We start from the raw sequence: 20,942 nt of genomic DNA on the forward strand, positions 1-20,942 counted from the left end.
GCTGCTGGTCTTGATTGTGACCACAGCTGGATTTGGTGGACTTTGGGAGCTGTGAATCTCCCATCGTTAGTAGCTGGGATTGTAAGTCCTCAAGAAAGCTTTGAAATTTCTGTACGGGGAATCACGTTTGAGGTACGTTGCAGAGTCAACAGTCCATGGTCATTGAAACTTCGACAATGTCGTGCCCTGAGGACTGTGCGGGCGAAACCCACTCGACTGCATGAATTGCCATAGTCACATGCCGATACGAAAGCTGTCTCATTAATGACCCACATTGATCAGCTTATCATTGAATTTGGGAGAATATGCGACCCGTCCCTAATACCCTGCAAGCGCGCTTCGAAGCTTTGTGTCAAGTGTATTGCCGATCACAGGGGTTGTTTGCATCATCTCGCCATTCAAAGACAGTGATAGCGTAGTTGCATGTACAGAAAGTAATGAGGAAAGTTTGTACTTGAGTAGTATACAGCTGCCTAAATGTCAACTGCCAATTTTCGCTGCGAGAAGCACGTCGTGCCATGCCAGCACATTCGAGGATATCCTAGATCATTAGCTGGAAAACAGGAGGAGGTTTTGCATCTTGAGATTAAGCAATACACGCCGCTGGACAATCTCTCACCGCAGCCGGGAGATGTGACCATCATTGGTGCTCACTCGAGTGCTTTTCCCAAAGAGCTGTACGAACCGCTATGGGACGATTTGCTACAAGTTTCTAAGCAAGGAAATGGGTTACGAATACGCAACATTTGGTTCGCTGATGTGGCTCACCAAGGCGCCAGCGGTATTATGAATGAAGACAAAACAGGCAATGACCGTAAGAATACTTGTGCTGATCATGCAACGACTTACTCACAAGTTTGAGTAGCATCCTGGTTTGACCACGCACGAGATCTGCTATTGATGGTCAATCACTTTCGCGACCAAATGCTCCGTCCAATAGTCGGCATTGGCCACAGTATGGGCGGCAACCAGATGATCAATCTGGCCCTACTCCACCCACGATTACTGACCACGGTGATTGCAATCGAGCCTACGATCAATCGTAGTGCGAAAGAGATGCAGAACACTTTCAACACCTTCTACGGCCTGGCACTCAAAAAAGACATTTGGGAAAGCCGCGAGAAAGCAATCGCAGAGGCAGGGCGAAACCCACTTTTTAAGCGATGGGACGAGCGAGCGTTTCGTCTTTGGGGCAAACACGCTCTTCGCGACTTACCGACATCGCTGTATGATGGAAAGATTGAAACGGGAACACGACCAGTAACACTGACGACAACGAAGCACAACGAGATATTTACCTTTGCTCGTGCAGCATACCCACCTGACAAGAGACCACTCACAGAGTTGAAGCCAACCGGGCTTTCGCATCCAGACCTGGGTTCGGGAGATGCTCGGAATTATACGAACGCATTTTATCGGCCGGAGTCTCCCCTGACGTTTATGCAGCTCCCTTATCTTCGTCCCACGTGCTTGTATATCCATGGCTCAAATTCATTGATGGCAGGCGCGAAGCCGCAAGGAAGGGCTGACAAGCTGGAGGTGACTGGTACGGGTATTGGCGGTAGCGGTGGTGTAGCTGCAGGTGCAGTAGCGGATGTTATCGTTGAGAAGTGCGGGCATTTTCTGACGTTCGAAAAGCCTGCGGAAATTGCTGTACATGTTGGACGGTGGCTGACACAAGAATTGAAACGTTGGAGAGAGGACGAACAGAGGACGCAGGACCTGTGGGAGCGCACCGATTCAAGGTCTAAGCGGACTATTGATGATGATCGGCTGTTTTGGATGAAGAGGCAGTTTGAGGCTCGAAAGAGGCCTAACCCTGACGTAAATAAGGGGCTCTCTCAGCCAACATCAAAGCTTTGAGGGGTTAGATAGGTCCAGCAATGCTTTGTAGCTCTCTTGATGTACCCAAGATTGATAAGACCAGTACCTTTCATACTGGGGCGTCACAAATGCGGGTTGATGATTGATTGGTGAGCGTAGCTAGCGATTTCCAATTGGCTACATCGAGAGACGGTTTGCAGACAATCTTAGGAGCCTGTACGGCATCAACGAAACATGCTCAGCGTCAATGACTGAAGCAGGTCTAAGGAACCCCTTATCAAACCAAAACGTCGTGTCTGTGTCTGGATGAACGCGACACGGGCCCTAGTGGAGCTCAAATGTCAGACGCATCTATCATAAATGACTTCGCCTAGTAAGTTCAATCCACGTGTTTACGGGACACGGTTCGGCTGTAACGGGATTCTGTATTGAGCCTCCGAGTTTCACTTACAGATCGGGAGGATCCTATTAGCGCAGCCTGTGAATCTTGATTCCAAGGCTTATCAGTTTTGTATCACAAGAGGCTTGTAGTGTCTGAGGTGAATCCCGGGTTGCAATGATGAGACGCCGATGACAATTTCTTACTATAACATAGACCTGTCTTGATGAGCACTAGTTGCAGCAAGCATCATGTTGCTTTCGAATCCAGAACTCGCTCCCTTGATTCTCGCTGCAATATTAGCCCTCATTAAATTGTGTCAATATATCTTGAGCTCTATTCTTGGTACGTCGTTTAAGACGTTACGTCCCAAGAGGTTGTGGCAGCTTGACCCTTTTCTTGGACTCGATACAGTAGTCTCGAGCTATCACCGTTTACGACTGCACAGATTTTTGTCAACATGCCAAGAGCGCTTCACCCAAGCGGGGAACACATATGTGGCTCGCATTCCCGGCTCTGAGATCATTGTGACTTGCGAGCCTGAGAATCTGAAGGCTCTGTTGGCAACGCAACATCAGGATTTCGAACTAGGGGAGCGGAGAAGACATGCTTTTCGGCCTTTGCTCGGAGACAGCATCTTCGCTAGTGACGGCCATATCTGGAAAGAAGCGCGCCAACAACTGCGGCCAAGCTTTGCGAAAGACCGCTTGTCTCGAGCGGAGACAATTGACATACACGTGAATGCTCTCGTGGAGACGGTGCATGCCCAGCAGAAGCGGGATGGAATCGTGGATTTGCAAGAGCTTTTCTTTCGCTTTTCGCTTGATGTGGCGACAAGTTTTCTCTTCGGGGACTCCTGTCACAGCTTATCGGCGGCAAAAGCTAATGACAGCGCAGCCACTGAATTTGCAGATGCATTCAATCGAAGTCAGCAGAGGCTAGTTGATCGTTTCGTTGTTGGCTCCGTGGCAGATTTCGTTCCCAATTCGCAATTCAAGAAGGATTGCTTGACAGTGCGGACCTTCGCTGAGAAGTATGTGAACATTGCTATTAACAGGAGTCGTGGCGAAGAATCGGGAGATATTTCGAAGCAGCCTCCATCAATCCTCGCAGACATGGCTGGTCAATGTGGAGACATCGGGCAGTTGAGAGATCAGGCTCTATCACTGCTAGTCGCAGGCCGAGATACCACTGCATCACTTCTCTCGAATCTTTTTTTCGTGCTCTCCCGCAGCCCTAATATTTGGCATCGACTGAAGGCAGAAGTCGAGACTCTTGAAGGAAGGCGACCAGATCCTGCAGAATTCAAGGATCTCAAGTACCTTCAAGGGTGCATTCGAGAGTGTAAGTCATCCTACCACAACACAGGGAGATTGACCGAGCTATGAGATCTGATCGAATTTAGCTCTGCGCCTGCATCCTCCGGTTCCCGTCAATATCAGACAAGCCGTCCGTACGACAGCACTGCCAAGAGGAACGGGTGAAGAGGGCGATATGCCAATTGCAGTGCCCAAGGGAACAATCATAAGCTATTGCGTCTACGCAATGCATCGAAGAACCGACATTTGGGGACAAGATGCTGAAGAATTCCGGCCGGAGCGATGGTTTGGAAGAAAGATCGGATGGGAGTGGCTGCCATTCAACGGTGGTCCGCGCATCTGTCTTGGTCGTACGTCATCCTTTCATTTGCGAACCCGCTTCAAGCACTGTAGGTCTTCATTTTAGATCTTGCTGACAGATATGCAGAAAATCTAGCCCTTGCTGAGGTGGAATGCACGGTAGTCAAGTTCCTGCAACATTTTGATCGCATGTCCGCCGTTGGGCCTTCTGATTGGAAAGAGCAGTTGACTTTGACATGTTGCGTCAAAGACGGTGTGAAAGTCACTTTACGTCCGCGAGAAGATATCCAGGGAGATCTGCAAAATTATGAACAAGAACTGCTCGAGGTGCCCGCATTCCGTGAAGGATAGTACCACAAGATGCGATAGCCACTGGACATGACCTCCATAGCGCCCCGGGCTCCGTCACGGTATACAATGTGTCCAACGAGACTGAAGAGCATTCCTCCAAGGGAAGGAGCTGCAACGGCCCCTGTCAAAATTGTTCAAGAGGACGAAGCAAGGACATGATCTCGGGATACTGTCCTCCTCTTGATGCTAGCCCTGAAGCAATTGCCTCGTTTGTGAGCCAGCAAAAGAGGCTTTGATTGAGACTGTAGAAGAGCTCCAGTTCCTCAAATGTGTGTAGACGATCACGCGGTGAGATTGGGTAGACATCGGTCGGCAGCGAGGGTATGAGCTCTTTATCCCTCAGCTCGTATTTCTGATATTGTGAACTCTCCTGAAGTACTTAAACATGTATGATAGAAGCCATTGAAAGCATCGCGTGACACGAGCCGTAAGACGGGCTGCTTGTGTGTACTAATCTTTCGATCTTCGCATTTGTCCTTGTTCGAAATCCAGCTCTTCAATCATGATCATTGTGCCACATCCTTCCATCTTGATTCGCAGACTCAGGAGTTCGAGCTCTGGGGTAGTGTTGTAATCGTTGGGGCCACTGGACACCTGAAGTGGACAGGGTAGGTCGACGAGGAGGAAGGAGGACGGGAATGTCGTTCATCGCTGGAGAGGCTTTCTGGGCTACTGTAGACGAGTGAATGACTAGATTCGCGTTCTCACACGCCGTGATTGATGCGATCATCTATTTGATGAAGTCTTAAGGCTTTGGTGAGCTCTTGTGTCCGCGCGGTGGAGTTGCTGTTCTGTCTTAGATCAAACAATGAGAATTTAGGGAAGGTTGCGCCGACAACTTTAGGCCGCGGCCCCTAAAAACGCCACTTGGCGCCCTGCAGGAGCATTCAATCTCACGTCGACGACTTCATGTCATGGTCGGCGAGGCTTCTTGCATAGTCCCCAGTCTTTGAATGTTCTCGCGCATCGTACATGCTGGTTGTGCGATAGAAGGCGCCGACTGACGCCAGCAGAAGCTCTGAAAGACAGTGGAGGGACATACGTACATGGAGACTTACCTCATATCTGACAGTGCTAATTACATGGTAGAAATCCCCTCCATGCTACCCCATTAAGGTGGTAGAATGATGGGGACAAGGAGCATCCACTGGACTCCCTGCCCTCCCGAAGGAATTGTCATCTTTAAAGTGGATTGTGTTCAAATGCAGCGATGCCCACAGTTCGCAATTTTTTCCGTGAGCTCCAACGAGGTCCAACTGCTCGCCAACGCGCGTGTAGACACGAGCCTCATCACTCGCCCAAATTTGTTTACAGTGAGAGCGATGCCCACAGTTCGCTAAGTTTTTTCCGTGAGCTCCACGAGGTCCGCTGCTCACAATACCCTCCGCAGACACGAGCCCCACCCACTCGCCAGCTTTTTTCCGTGAGAGCGATGCCCACAGGTCGCAATTTTTTACGTGAGCTCCAGGAGGTCTACGGCTCCACCACCCGCATGTTGGACGCGACGCCCACTGGTCGCCAGATTTTTTCCGTGAGCGACGAGACCCATCAGCTCGCCAATGTTGATCGATCATGGGTTGGCAAATGAACACTAGGATGTACATCCCTCGGATTCTCAATGACCCTCAATGACCCGCAACCACGTCACATGAAGGACTCATGGGAAGTGATGTGGAGGAAGACAGAAATGTTTGGGAGGGAAGACCCTTAAGTACCCACAGCCAGCCATCAAGAGCTAGACTATATTTGGAGTGTTGTAATGAGGAGGCTGGTGATAGAAAGCGCTGAAAGCACAACACTGACCCGAATCACGTCATACTTTCGTCCTCGTGACTTCGCTATCGGTGTCATTCACATAGGCGAAGAGATAGGGGCAAATTCCCCAGCCACCAGTGTGAATGACGCAAGTCACTCAGGATTTTATGTCCTAAATTGTCTCTCAACACTTGCCTCTGAACAAATGCGGGGTTGCCTAATGAGAGTGTCCGAAGATAAGAAGTTGGCTTCTGTCACTCATTTATCGACCTTGCGCCGTATCTCAACTCATAAAAATCTACCTTAGCATTGCTCTCTCGACTATTTGAAGCTTGTTAAATGGCCCCAACTCAGGGTTCAAAGTTGAAGTCCAAAGATTCAGGGCGCAAACTCGAGTCGACTACCATCCCTCATAGGCGACAGTCGAATAAAGTCCTGAAAAGTTGGACTGCAAAGATGAAAATGTACTACTCGAGAAAGCCTCCTGGAAATGGTAATGATATATTTCCATCTCCCCAAGAATCTGTGCTAAATGTTTTAGTCGTTGACCGAAAATTTATCAAGGAACAATGCAAGAGGTTTCTGGAAAGTTTGGCGGAGAGATCCAAGGCTGGAGCGAGTATCAGCGGGGTCAAGGAGCTGACTGCATATCTTAATGAAGGGCGCAAGACTGGTGCTTTCTACAAGTCGCATCATCTACCGCGGGGCGCTTCGAAAATTCTTTCGCAGATGTGGAAAGACGAGGATGTTACTTTCCACATAGCAGAGGATGCCCACGAAGAGGAATGCCGAACCAATCCCGCGTACGAATACTGGTCAAGAGGAGAGGACCGGCTGCGCAAGCAGGCTACCAGGATCTACCAAATGGAGCTTGAGCACGCTCAAGCTCTTGATCAGCTAAGAAAGAGTGCTGAGGACGTGCTTTGTGAGCAGGAAGCTCGCGTTCTAGCTTTAGAAAAGGAAGTCGGTGTCTTGACAGGCAAACTGGCCAGACGCGACGAGGAACTCCGGATAGTCCGGCGGAAGCAGACTAAACATTCTAGTGACGAGGAACAAGACGAAGAGTAATGTCGTTCAGAAGAATAGCATTCAGCATGTTTTCAAGCCAAGGATTCATGACAAGATCGTCATTGGGAGGTAGCGCGTAGCAAAAGGATCGGATGCTGAGGCAAGTCGACCACAGCTTGAGATTGGAAGGGGGCGTCAGCATTTGGAGAAGATTGTTGAGTGATGTTCGCATCTGTGGGAATTGTATTTCGTGACGATTTTGAATCAATTACGTGTCTGATTAGGCAATGCTGCAGAACAAAGAAAAGCACGCTAAACTCAATTGAGCGACTTCACTCTCTTCTGTCCTTCACAGATCGTGTGAAGTGTATCACGAGCGTGTCTTATGGCATGTCTTGGATTTCACACTCTCCAACAACACGGTATCATTGCGTGACAAACACTTTGTTCTAGTCTAGCCCTGATTTGCCACCGCGTGCTGCTTCTATTTAAACTCGAGCTTTCCCCCTGCCTTTGCCTTTCTTCTTCTTCTTCAAGCCCCAACGTGGGAACTCCCACTGGCCGTCATCAGCGAATCTCTCATGTCTTCATCGTTCTCAAGTTGATGATATCTCCGAGCTTCTCTTTGATCATATCTTTCATGACCGGTGCCCCTCTCTGTTTGATCTTTCCGGAATCTGAGAACTTTTCTCGCCCGTACGGCCTCAACATTACTACCTCTGAAGGCCAAAGGCAGACTGCTTACCTGGGACACCGACAGCACTAAGGAAGGACAACAAGACAGCATATCATTTCACATATCTTGAACTCTTCGATGAAAATGGCCAGCAGGACGTCTAAATATATATACACCTTCTGAACCTGATGCAGTAGCTATCGTCTACTCTGGTGGGAGTCTTTGAGCTTGACGCTTTCGGTAGTACATACGTCTTGCCAAAATCTGCGGAAAAGTGCTCAATCTGCTGCTGGCAAAGAACGATGTCAAATTTGACAAGTTTGTGGGCACTTCCAAAGGCGTCTCAGGTGCATCAAGAGCAACTGACAGAAAGTCTATTATCCCAGTGTTTTGGCTGCTGATCACCACAAGAGATCTCTCTTGACCTGGACTCGACATCTCTTATGAGGGGCAATACCAGCAAAGCTTCGTCCTGGACCTATCGACCCTTCAGAAAATATGGCTGTCTGAGGCCTTTATAAATATATATATATATCTGCGCCATGGTAGAAAACCCAGAGTTGGTCCATCGAGCGATAACGACTGCGGTAGTCACTTTTGTACAATCTCTGTAAGTGATCGGAGCTTGGAGTAGAGATCAATGGCATTTGAGACCTTGCATCTCAATTCGAAAAAGAATCAAGTAGGCACGCTTCTGACGACGATCCACAATTGTCAAACCCCACAAGGAGAATTTTGGAGGTGTTGCTGGCTGAACAGCTCGCAGTATAACAAGGCAGAAGAGGCGCATAATGAAGAATGCCAAATCAGCCCTGCGTATAGATATTGGTCACGAGCAGAAGAGAGCCTCCAAGAGCAGGTGAAGAAGAACGATCACTTAAAGTCTGTGCAGGCCAAGATACTCGATCATATGCAGAACGTGCAAGCAGAGAAGATTGCTGACTTGGAAGAAACATTGGCTACCAAAATTAGCCCGCTGCGGCGAGCAGTCGATCTTCAAGCATACGAGTATAACGTGATGAGTAAGCGACTTGTGAAGCAGGGAGAGATTATTGAGACGCCAAAGTCGCCAGGCGCGACCGCAAACTCGGACGATACAGATGGAGTTGAAAAGGGATTCCGGCGATGAGGGTTATGGAGACTAGTAGGAAAGCCCGTATGATTATATGCGGAGCTCATAGGAGTCAGGCTACTTGATGAGACGGTAGTCGGGAGAGTAGCTGGTAAGGCAATTTGACGACGGGGTGGCGTGCGTCAGGACGATGGTACATGGCAATGATTTCCATTTCAAATGCGCGTCCTAAAGGACGCCAGACAAAGATATATTGTTCCTCTAACATACCTTTTCTCAGCAAGCTGACCATTGATGCCTTGTCCCCACCTGCTACGAGCGAACAAAGATTAGCGTGGAGATCCATCTTTAGGTGTACATGTACCACCTAGTTAGGAGTCTTTCAATTTCGTGTATGTGTGATTTGATCACCGTACCTTCCGCACGGACACATGGTGAATGCTCCGTCAACTTTACACATTGATGAACTCGGCAGACTTTTGACTCTATGTATGAATAAACGTACAAACGGCGTGAATTGGGCACAGTGAACAATCACCTGTGGCGGAATATGAGACAGCGTGCCTGTTCAAGGGAGTATACGCAATCGGGTACAACGTTATTGAGGCAATTGAGACACATTCACCAGGAATACTCGCTTGCCACCATTGTAGCCCATCATTACAGTCTCCATACTCGCGAGCGTGGTCTGTTCCCACTGCCACCCGTCATCGCACCGGAACCAGCATGAACCAGCGATCAGCAATTACCTTGCCCATTTACACCATTCCCTATCACATAATAAACTATCTTTGTGAAATTCACAACTTTTCGCCCCCCATCCCCATGTGTGAAGAGGAAATGTCTCACAAAATGCAGGCGTACATGTTTCATGACCATAGTCCACAAACGTGAACAAAGCGTATCTTACAGAATGCAAGTGTATGTCTCAAACCCTTCACACATATACTTCCATGTCTCTCATCCAAAACTATCACGAATGGATTGTAAGACATGCATTATTGAATTACGCGTCTATTTCGAGATTGTGAAGGACGGAGGGGTATATAAGGAGGCTGGTTCCCTCTTTCTTCCTTTCTTTCTTTCCTTCCTTTTTCATCCTTAGTCTTCCTTGGCTTGTTGCCTTCGGGCTCGGCTTTCATAGTCTTCCTCTCTAAATATATATACTCTACTGCTACCTCTTTGTCTTTACGACCCTGCTTGATTGGACGCCTTCATCTTCCTTTCACTCTCGCACAGGCAGCCCCAAGACTTATAGCCTCCAAGCCATCGATCTTCTTCGATTGGCTTTTCTTGGTCCTTCAAGCCAGTGTTCAACACTACGCTATGTGAGCCGACGTACTATTGAGCTCACATTGAACAAGTGCAGAGGAATTGTCAGAGACTATCCCAAAGGTCGTCGGTGTCCAAGTACATCGTCAACCATCGAGGTCACAGGACCCTAGCTCAGGATCGGACACCGCAAGCACGACCCTCACAGAAGACGCAGTCGAACAGGTAATGGAGCCCGACGGTATGGTTAAGTCTGGTCACGGCAATCTGGCCGCACTGCCGGTCGAAAATCGCTTTCCGCAGCAGCACGAAGAAGCGGTCGATTTGCCTCCGTCAAGCTGCAACTCTCCGCCCTGAGCAAGATCTCACCACCAGAACTTCTTAGCAGATATGAGGAGCGCAGGAATGTGATAGGTTCCAGACGGAGTTGCTATTTAATTGGACACCACGTCTGACCGGACAGTGATGGAAATCGAAATCCAGACGTCCAGTCAGCAAATGGTCGATTGAATTGTCCACGGCATCCTTAAAAATCCGGAGTTGCAGCCACAGGCACAAAGATGGCCCAAGGAAGCTCCCAACCAGAGGAGATAAAATTCAAGACGATAGAATCGTCATATTTATGGGCGGTGGCTCTACTTACCCCTTCCTATACAGCTGAGCAATGGTTCCATGACGTGCTATTTATCAAGACGCTGGAGGAAAATGACAGATTCCTGACCAATTTCTCATGGATCAGGCTTTGTCTCAGCGCACAGCTTGAGAAAATACATAGTTTGCTGCACAAGTCTGCTACTGCGTGTCACAGGGTTTGATGTCTCTCTATGTTACACGAACATTCTCTGCCGATAATGTTGATGGTTGGAAGAAGTACGATGCACTGGCGTTGACTCCCAGCCAGAGACAATAGTCTTCAAGCAACTATCAGCAATTGAATATCTGGAGTAAAAAATTGTTGTCTGCATCTCCATCCCAAAGCGGATCTTCAGGCTACGATGTCAGGTAATTTTCCGATGGAGGCATCCGTCTCCTGGGCACCGTGGTTGTGCAGCGAACCAGGACTTGTTATACGCTATATTTATTTCGCTTCGGCCAACGGTGGAGAGTGCTCTAAATCATGACGAGTCTTCTCTGGAGTGCCGAGATCAGTCGCAAAAACCTGGAGGGGCATATCTGCCTCTGCATCTAGTGCTAACTCGTTTTCTGAGGTCTAGAAGAATAAAGACGATTTTCAGTCTCAAACAGGCGATCTAGAGAATAGCATCCTCACCAAAAGCATAGATCAAGAATCTCTGCAGATCGTGATTGACGAGTTGACGAAGACTTGGGGTCAAGGTACCACTACTCGACGCCTCCATACAAATCTCCACCAGACGCCATTTCGAAAGTCAAACAACCTCATCATTTACCCACCGACCCACCAGCCCCCCTCCACATTCCCCCTTTCAGCTCCTCTACCGAGCAGTATTGGAAAATCCCAGACCCACATCACCCACCCATTCCAACACCGTAGCCGTGACCCGACCTCCTTCCTCCTTACACCTAAAGCTGAACCTCGGACCGTCGTTACCAGCACCCACAGACCCACCCGCCACCTCTACACGACTTAAATGTCGACAAGCAGAGAGCACGCAACAAAGTGATCCCGGATAGACCCGTGCGAAGGATCTGTGGAGAAACAGGCTGGGATGTATGCCGTCTCGAAGCAGCGCCTGCAGGCAAATTTGAAGGACTTCCGGGATGAAAGGGAATGCCTACGGGACCAAATCCTCCTCAAATCCGATGAACGGCGCTCGCTGAAGAGCGTCGATGAGCTGATACAGACGATCCACACGCACCCGCATACCTAGCAGAGACTGCAGGATCAAGGGTCCGCACTCATGAACACGGTCGACGCCTTGAACTATGCGCAACAGCTCCTCGGGCAGGTCGCCGATACTGGAAACGCCACTGCCATGGGTAAGTTGTTCCCTATTCTGGGCACGACTGCAAACACATAGAGGAAAGCAAAACGCATCGCCACAATTCGTCTCCAGTAAAGTAACCAAATCAGGAAATTGAAGAAAGCAGAACAGGAAGCCATTGTTGCAGAGTCCCGTGCGAAAGGTCACTAGAGAATCTGTTGCTACTCATAGAAGAAGCACCAAACGATGTGAGGAAAATCGTTTGAGCATGATGAGAGCATTCCCACCATATTCTCCATTTCCATGATTCAGTGACCACGAAAGTGGAGCTCGGAGCTATCATATCGTCATAGTATGGTGCCACTCCCACATCATCGCTACACGCAGAGCGAGCAGGCTAAACTGAATGGAAATGCCGGGAAAGGCGCGAACGTACCAAGCCATGGTGGCCAGCATTGTGTATGGACATGTGGGAACCCAGAGACCTAAAGGTCAACATCATTATCTTGGATGAGCGCCGAGTTTAAAAACGAAAACCGGAGTATTCATGAAGTTTGCGAATGCTTGCCAAAAAGGGCCTGTCGTCTCCCGTCCGGAACGCCAAATCATGGTAGATGGGGAGACATCGGAGAGCTAAGCACTATTCTGAAATCACGTGCTTTCAAAATCATGCCAGAATCCAGGAGAGTGTTTCGATACATCGACTTTTTGTCTCACGTCATGGAATCCATGGAGGTGAGTACCCAGATCCATCGAAGAATCGAGGAGATGACGCGGTTCTGGTACGTAATCGAAGACCAGAAGATTCAAGGATTTTTGTGGCCCTCAGATTTTAAATCCTTGGTTTTCTCAAGACGTATAATATAAGATACTGTTTCTTGCCTCCGTCCCATGGAAGTAATTAAATCCCTAGCGGCGTACAGCAAGATGCAGTATTGGGAGGCTGCTACTAGAACCAACCTTTTTGATGTAGTCCGTGCTTGATGCAAAGCTCAGAATAGAGTGGAGCACTTAGCAAGTGGCTTCAAGAGCCCATTGTAACTTAAAGGTGGAGCTGATGGAGCATCGCAGCCGTTATCTCGTCCACAGGATTCGATGACACACGCAAGACTTTTGCTAGATTGATTGCCATTGTGCACATCACAGAAAGCTTTTCAAATCCGTCCACAAATTGAGGCAGAAAACAGAAGGGTGGGCTCGCGAAGCACCAATCAGGAATTCCATTCAATATCGCGAATGTGGAAATTGCAAACGTAAACACTCCCGACAACCCCAAGGCACTACTTTCGAGTCGATGAATCTCTACCCAGATCAGAACGCAGGGTGCTGGAAGCACCACGAACGTCCCAAAAAGTCTCTAGTATCGGCTATTTTTATCATGAGAGGGCTCGAATTCGGCAAGAAGAAAAAAGTTGTGTTCAGGATTGTCGCATCTATACTACCACAGAATACACAAACCTTGATGCTGTCCATAAGATGAGTCCTTGTTAGGTCCGAGTCGAGTATCATGAACAGAAACCCGGCGCATTGGAGAACTGCGAGAACAACTTTGGGCAAAGATCAACAAGGGAGAACTTGACTCGGAAAGATCAGTCGAATGCGGAGAGCACAGGAAGAAAGGTATGGAGAGCGACGCTAACTTCTCCTTACTTGATCGATGCTTGAGTATCTCTTTCCTGATCCAGCCTCATATCGATAGTTCGAAGGCATCGAGCTTCGGTCTCAGCTCGTCGCTATATGGCTAGCCTTGGGGCCACGAAGAGCTTCACTCCTGGAATGTTCATTAATGGGATCGAGATACGTCTACACATCGTGGGACAATGGGAGATTGTGATAGCAACACAGTTCCCAAAAACGCTGAGCTCAAGCCAGAGAGCGTGACTGGATATGACAGTGGAAGGAAGACAAATGACACAGGCAGTTTGCCTCATCTGATAGCAGCAGGAGAACGACGTTAAGTTTGCTGTGTCACACCTTTGGTTCCATGCTCGTCTACTCTTCGACTCTTCCAAAAATTGTCGAGACGATCTCGATTGGGTCTTTTCTTACGCTTTTCGGCGTCTATTCGTGATCCTCCGACGGAACGTGGGATTTAATATGCATAAAAGACTCCTTTGATCTAGAAGAAGGTCTTTTTGATGTGCGGTACAGCAGTCCCAGAGTCGCGTTCGATGACGACCGTTCGTTCACGATGCTGAGGATCGATGTTGCGTTCTTACTTGGAATAGCAAGTTCTGTTACAAAGCGGCAGGTTGGGCTGTTGTGGCTCGCTCCTGTGTCTATGGTGTAAATGTACTTCATAATGCTGACCTGACACATAATTCTGGCTTAGGACGCTGTCCTCAATATTGACCATATAGAGCTCTATTTAAAGCCTTGGTTAAAGCATGTTCTTTTAGCTGGCTGACCGTACTTCTAATTAATCATTGCGATTTGAACGATCCGTCGTTTCATACCCAGGGTTCTAAATCAAATTCAGGAATCTCTAATGTCTGGTTCTGTCCTGGTGGTCTCATTAATTTGCTATCGATGATGCCAGACATTTACAAGATTGTTGCGCTACTCTGGAACTCTCGAGATAGCCTGTTAGAGACGCTAGATGTTCTAAGCTTTCATACATCCAGCGAGGTCGTCGCAGCAGCAGGCGCTGAAAAGATGCTTAGTTTACATTTACACTAGGACCCACAAGACCCACGACCAGACGACCGGCACTTAGGTGCAGCATATGATACTATTGCTAAAGGCCTCCGGACCGACCGGATTCGGGAGTGGCAACGGGCGGTCAAAAACGACACCGATGCAATAGCGGATCAATTTTACGAGAAGTTTAATTGTCAGCGGCTCGTTAAAGATCAAGTGCAGTTAATCACAACCTTCCGAGCGCTGGGAGTGCAAAAGCAACACCACTCGATGCATGGCTGATAATGTCACTCATTTGGATTGGACCTACCGAGGTTTGATGTCTCAACTCGTCGGTCATGGCTCCGCCCGGGTCTGCCTGGCCTGCTCCACAAAGCAGAGGCCAGCAGAACTCTCGTGGCAAAGGGAGAGGGAAAGGCGAGACTTCCACAGCACCCGTGCAATCTGCCGTCAAGCAAGCTGAACGCCCGTTTGTATCGAACATTTGTTTTCTGCGACTCCCTTCTCATTAGAAGTCAATTATCATACGAGTTTTCAGATTTGAAGCCCAGGAAATGCTGCAGTCGAGTGAAAACCATTATACGTGTCCCTAGCTTATGATTAGCCATTCAAAGATGCATGAGAGGAGATCAAGGTGCTATACCCGTGGTTTTCTGGCAGCTGACATCCGTTCTCGCAGATATCAAACGCAAACTTCAAACTCCCATGAGGAAATATTCCAATATGGAGTCTTGAGCGTGCTCGACTCGTACTACCAAGCCAGGATGTGACAACCTTATTCGAAAGAATATTCGGCGCTCGAGGTATCGACGGAGCCAGTACTGAAGAAATACCATACATTGAATGGTCTGCCGCCAGAAGAGCGGTAGAAGTCTGCTGAACAGAGGACTTCAGATACGGTTGCGAATCTGAAAAGAAGGATCCGCAGGAGATCTCGAACCTTTCATCATTCAGTTGGGATTTTACAGACTCACGAACGTTGAAGCAGAAAGTCCAGCGGCGCCAGACAGTAGAATGGAACGCTAGCAAACATTCATATTATGAATCGTCAGTAGTTTCCCTCAAGACTTCCCAGCAGAAGGGCGAATTGAGCATATAATTGACACCGTCGAGGACTGCACATAAACCATCAAGCGAGACTCCAACACTGGTTCAGCACAGCATTTCCACAGCACTGACGCAGTATTTCCCAACACTACTACGCTTTGTTATTTAGCATTGAAGAAAAACTGGCTAATAGTCCACAGAAGAGCAACGCTTCCTGGTAAAAGAATAGAAAGCGATGCCAAATACTTCCGGACTGGCAAGTGCAAGGTACCTCCTGTCACAGCTATGGAGTGGGCGAGATAACAAGCTTTTGATCCCTAAAATTGAAACGCCAAAAGCAAGCGCGCCAACAACACACGATTGGAAACGATTTCGGGTGTAGAATAATGAGTTTAGAAGGATAGAAAGACGTGAATAATGAGGACCACATGGTCATCACCGGATATTGAAGATTTCATACAGAAATGAAATGAAATGAAATAGACGCGCGGATGACTTTTTGCTTATTTGTCGCCTTCGATAATTTCTACCATTGTGGCGTAGTAAAAAATGTGTCGGTGTTGCGTGTTTCTATCAGGATTTTCAAAAGTAAATCTTAGTGAGGCTACCGAGAAATCACGAGACGATCCAGTGGTACTACAGATGACCTCGGTGAGAGGAACGATAAGATGGAATGTGATAGCTCATCCGAGTTAATTATTGTCTCGACGATGATGTATCAATACCGACGACGAGGTGGCCGTGGTCTCCGAATTTCTGGAATGTAAAGATCGCCTCCTATCCGATCTTGTCGAAAGTCCTCCTGCTGCATCCTTTTGTAATGCCGATGCCTGCGATTCGAGCCCTGCCAAAACTCTCCCAATCTGTCCCATATGTGCTGCATCTTTCCCGTCCACGATAGACCAATCAAAATGATGAAAGCGGTCAGCGGAAGAGCTACGGCCCAGAAAACCCACTGGCTGGAACGCATGTCACGGATGTCGCGAGTATTCATACCAAGGATAGTGGCGACGGTGCTTAGAGGGAGGAAGATGACGGTCACGATGGTAAAGGCGTATATAGCGGTATTTTGAGAATCCTTGTTCAGACTGATCTGATCTTGTTGCTGTTCGAAGCCGCAATTAGCATAAGTCATCGTCTTCATCATCTCGACTTCGACTAACCCATTCTTCAAGTCCTTCTGCCGCATGGAGGCTTTCTTGGAATGAGTGCCACCTTTTGTCGAGAAGTTCAAGACTGTCTTGACACAACATGTCCTGTATCTCAGCCATATCCATGGGCCTATCGGTGGAGTCATCAAAAGTTGTGACTTCAACAGCTGGCCTTGGATGGATTGATCGTTGCTCAGAGCTGGAATGATCAATATTTTGGGAGTTTATTTTTGATTTATGGCTCGTCAGGCGGCTCTGATTGTGTCCTTCGTAATGAGACCTGTAATAACCGGCCGCGAGATGTGGTGCAAGCTTTCTCATAACTTGACGTTGGCGATCCAGCGGGATTGAGATGGCAGAAATCTCTTGCTTGACATCTCTGAGCCTGTCTTGGTGCTTTCTATCCAGTGGATTGGCTGCAATATCAGAGCCCTGGATAATCGATTAATGCAAACGCAGAATGATCTATGGGAGAGCTATTCCCTACTTACAAGACGCTCTATGTAGTCGGTATATATGTCATCAATGCCTGGGATAGTACTTGGCATGCCTCTGAGAAATTCGGAGCTGATCAAACATACAACCTGGAAAGGCGTAAAAACCGAATAAGGTGCAAGGCTCGGGTTTCCAAGACCCAGCAAGAATTTTCGCATACCATCATCTAAAAGATTCTTGAACTTGATCCACCCAGAAGAATATCTCGTGGTCTTCTTCTTCGCTAGAATCCTGAGAAGGTGAAGCCAAGCTTCCGGCAATTCTGCAGGGACTCTGGCGGAAGCACGTTTGTTGTGTGGTATTTGAGATACGAGGTTAGAGAATGTTTGCGTCTTTTGGGCATCATCTCTCAACGAAGGCAGGAATGAGTCTTGTTCGTATTCGAATCGCCCTGATGCACGAGTCTTGCGTTTGGGCGGTCCAACGCGTGGCCCCTTTTCAGAATCCTCGGAGTCATTTGCCTGCAATGATTGAACCGTCGACTATTTATCACATTGGTTATTGTACCAAAATATGTTGACTACAATACTCACGTTTAAGCGACGCCCAACTGCTCCCCAGTATTTGTCCACCGTTGGTCCCCGATATTTTGGCGGTAGGAAAAAGCAAAAAAGCGAGTCGGCCACCTTCACTAGATCTACTCCAATTTCGTACTTTTTCATAAATTTTTGATCCTCAGGCGCCACGGACATCTGTTTGTTTCGCTCTGCGAGGTCAAAGTACACCTGCTCTCTTGTTCGTTGGGGACAATTTCGATAGCGTATGCGATCCGACGGACTGGCTCTAGTGCTCAGAAATAGTTCGACCCTACTCAAATCATCATGTATCCTTTGCTGAGCCTGAGACGCATCTCCCTTGCTGAGCTTCGGTGTGCCCGATTCTCGTGATGGAAGGCCTTGGCCGGGGTCCTCCCGAACGATTTCACCCATACCGATACCTGACCATGCGAAGACATGGAACGCGTTCGAACGGTGCTGCAGAGTTGCTGATACCTCATCAGAGGAAGCGTCATCTTCAACTCTATTTTGAGGGTCCTTATTTTCAAGTTTCTGCGAGGCAAACTGTTGCTGAGGATGACCTCCCTGAACCTCAGATGTATTTCCGCTTGTTTGTTCGATCGATCCTGGACGCGTTTTTGGCATCTGGGTTTTTCGGAGGCCGTTTTTGTTAGTGTGCGTGCTAGTCGATTGGCCAAGAGCTACCTGCTCAATATTTTCAACGCCGAGTTGCCATTCTCGGGGAGTCCGTCTACGAGGATCAGATATGCTTTGTCAAAGATCAACATAGTGTACCTTTCTTGAATATCAAGTCGGATGCTCTTTTTTTCTGCTCGCTTCAAAAGCATCGGCCAATCTTCAGGTGTTAGGACCCGGCTTTCATCCAAAAACTGCAAACTTTGTGGGAAGTATTCCCAAAAATGGGACATGAAGTCCTAGTAGTTGTAAGTCACGGAAATTCTGGAATATTCCGAGTTTTGAAGTATGACGTACAGACCATGTTCGGCAATCAGCAAGCGGAAGTGCAAAACAGCAAGCGCTGCCATTGTAGATGACAATGGACCGCTGTTGACCTTCTAGGCTTTTGGCCGTCAGTTCTGAGACATTACTGATCGACTCGCTCTGTAATTTGGGTAAAGACATTCGTCCACAGGTTACCAAAATAGCTACCCAATGATCATCAGCAACTCGATTTGCTCGCAAGTTTCGCATGGAGGCTTGAAAGCTCACAATCTCCGATAATGATAGACCAAATTTGTGCAACATGAAAGCAATGGTCACTGGGAGTGGCGGCCTGAAACATCGCAGCCTGCTGTAAATCACGCGCTTTCTTGACCTGCAAATGTCGAAACTGGAGCAACGTTCTGATCGGATGTGAGGAGGATCGTGAACCTGGCATTTGCCCAGCATAACTCTCCAACGAGAAGTACGGTAGACATAGCCACGTCACAGTCCTGGACGCTGAGTCTTTACCCTGGGGTTCCGGTGGAAGTGTGTCTTCCAGATGAGAAGGCTCCATGTATCTTGCAGAAACGTCCAATGAAGTTTGAACAGGTTTATCGTACTTCCTTTGGACCCGCCCCAGGAAACTGTGAAGTCCAGTCTTTTGAACCTTGGTCAAAGCTTGAATCTGGCCGACTTCATGCTAGTAATCTCGTTAATCAGGCACTCGAAGGTATAATAATCCCTTCAATACTGTACCTTGAAAGCCTCAAAGTCCATGATAGGATGCTCAAAATGACTGCTTACGTCGTTACTTAAAACATCAGACGTCAATTCAAGCAAAGACTCACGTCCATCTAAAGAGTGGGGATGATCTCTTCCTAGTTTCTGGAGGTTGCACTTGCTTCAAGACTATTTGAGCAGACCGTAGCCCTTCATTTGTCGTCTCTCCTGTATATTTAGATTCTATGACTTCTACCGTTGTGTTTGATCTAGATAAAAAGGGCTGCTTTGGCGGCTCAGGTGAGAGCGCGAGCTTTTCTGTGTCATCGGACATCGATGGTAGAGTACCTTCCTTATATGAGTCTGCATCTCCGTAGCCTGGTAAGATGAAGTCGTAAGACGATACAGAGTCATAGTCGGAATCAGTGTCTGTAGTCTCTCCAAAGCTCTCATATGCAGGATCGTCGTAATTCTTGTTAAGCCTAACCTGTCTTGGGTATTTTGAATGATTAGGACGACCATTATGATCTGAATCCGAAGAGGAAGAAGCAAAACGCGAGCGATGTCCGTAAGTAGTCCTAGGAGAACTGTGATCGTCGTCGTAATGAGCATGTCTTTCACTCCGATGTGACATGCCATTCTTCCTTTCCCATTCACGGCGCGATGGTGGCGAGTTCACAGCAATGAGTCGTCGTGACCGGCCATACGAGCCCGAATTTGGCACACGACGTGGTTTTCCCCTTGGCGGTCTTCTCACTGGGGACGATTGAGTATTCGCAAACCTGACAGGAAATGTCTTGGCTCGGCGTGATTCGTATTCCATGCCTCTGGATTTTGGCTAGATTGAAGTTCAGTCCATGTACTTGCTGCTTTGGCTTTCGAGGCTTCGATTCATTGTAGTCGCGCAAGCGGGATCTGCCACAGTAAAAAGATCAGGAGGCAGCCAACGAATCGCTGGAGGCAGTGCAGGTTCAGAGATTTACAGTAGTCGCCAGCCTTGTGGGGGCTGATCTTCCGCCCTAATGCACGGTCGATGTCGGCATGGCCAGGGGCCAGCCGATTGGCTTCATGACGCCGGAGGATGGAGCTTTTTGGGCCTATCAGTGGCGACTCTAGTCTCCCATCAGGCACATGTACCTTGTGGATGATCTTGATCTTCTCGTAATTCTCATGTTGTCCAAGAACGTTTGCGTTAAGAGATTCAGGCATCACGTCTGCTTTCAACACGTACCACGATGTGTAGGCCTAAACTTCGATGACTCCTCGAGGGAAGCTCTCGCAACGTGACCTTCAGCCTCTGAAGTTCGAGGTTCGTCTATTCGGGGGAGACTTCCTGCTACCCTTGGCCAAAACATGTTCAGCTCCACGATTTGGACATGCGCAAGGACAAGCTGTCCGGGAATCAAGACACATAATACTTTGTGAGTGAGCTGAGGTGGAGTAGGCTTCGACAGAAGGCTCTGGGGGCATATTGACAGCGCCTTCCGCGTCAGAGCTGTCCCTGAGAAGCCACCACAAACCATGAACTCTGTAGTCCTGTGCAGGTATGGGGAAGCCCATACATAAGCTCTGGCCATTAGCATTAAA

The 20,942-nt window shown here is 48.2% G+C and overlaps 5 protein-coding genes across 5 annotated transcripts; 4 read left to right on the forward strand and 1 right to left on the reverse strand.

Moving 5' to 3' along the window:
- Nucleotides 1-477: 477 nt before the first annotated feature.
- On the forward strand, nt 478-1,863 carry KY384_000362 (uncharacterized protein; the record flags this gene model as incomplete). The annotated part of the gene is made up of 2 exons (XM_044808899.1): nt 478-814; nt 866-1,863. 2 exons carry the CDS (start codon nt 478-480, stop codon nt 1,861-1,863), a joined length of 1,335 nt encoding a protein of 444 aa, XP_044665652.1.
- Nucleotides 1,864-2,454: 591 nt separating this feature from the next.
- Nucleotides 2,455-4,173, forward strand: KY384_000363 (uncharacterized protein; the record flags this gene model as incomplete). The annotated part of the gene is made up of 2 exons (XM_044808900.1): nt 2,455-3,547; nt 3,929-4,173. The coding sequence occupies 2 exons, from the start codon at nt 2,455-2,457 to the stop codon at nt 4,171-4,173; spliced, it is 1,338 nt and encodes a 445-aa protein (XP_044665653.1).
- Nucleotides 4,174-6,267: 2,094 nt separating this feature from the next.
- Nucleotides 6,268-6,996, forward strand: KY384_000364 (uncharacterized protein; the record flags this gene model as incomplete). Its single annotated transcript, XM_044808901.1, has 1 exon — nt 6,268-6,996. One exon carries the CDS (start codon nt 6,268-6,270, stop codon nt 6,994-6,996), a length of 729 nt encoding a protein of 242 aa, XP_044665654.1.
- A 1,158-nt stretch (nt 6,997-8,154) lies between these two features.
- Nucleotides 8,155-8,741, forward strand: KY384_000365 (uncharacterized protein; the record flags this gene model as incomplete). Its single annotated transcript, XM_044808902.1, has 2 exons — nt 8,155-8,199; nt 8,379-8,741. The coding sequence occupies 2 exons, from the start codon at nt 8,155-8,157 to the stop codon at nt 8,739-8,741; spliced, it is 408 nt and encodes a 135-aa protein (XP_044665655.1).
- A 7,524-nt stretch (nt 8,742-16,265) lies between these two features.
- Nucleotides 16,266-20,564, reverse strand: KY384_000366 (uncharacterized protein; the record flags this gene model as incomplete). Its single annotated transcript, XM_044808903.1, has 10 exons — nt 16,266-16,652; nt 16,711-17,130; nt 17,190-17,654; nt 17,727-18,441; nt 18,486-18,625; nt 18,684-18,856; nt 18,921-19,335; nt 19,392-19,431; nt 19,484-20,111; nt 20,339-20,564. 10 exons carry the CDS (start codon nt 20,562-20,564, stop codon nt 16,266-16,268), a joined length of 3,609 nt encoding a protein of 1,202 aa, XP_044665656.1.
- Between the last annotated feature and the right edge of the window lie 378 nt (nt 20,565-20,942).

The sequence above is a fragment of the Bacidia gigantensis genome, assembly GCF_019456465.1.
Source record: "Bacidia gigantensis strain McMullin 20006 chromosome Unknown contig_49, whole genome shotgun sequence".
Lineage (NCBI taxonomy): Eukaryota > Fungi > Ascomycota > Lecanoromycetes > Lecanorales > Ramalinaceae > Bacidia > Bacidia gigantensis.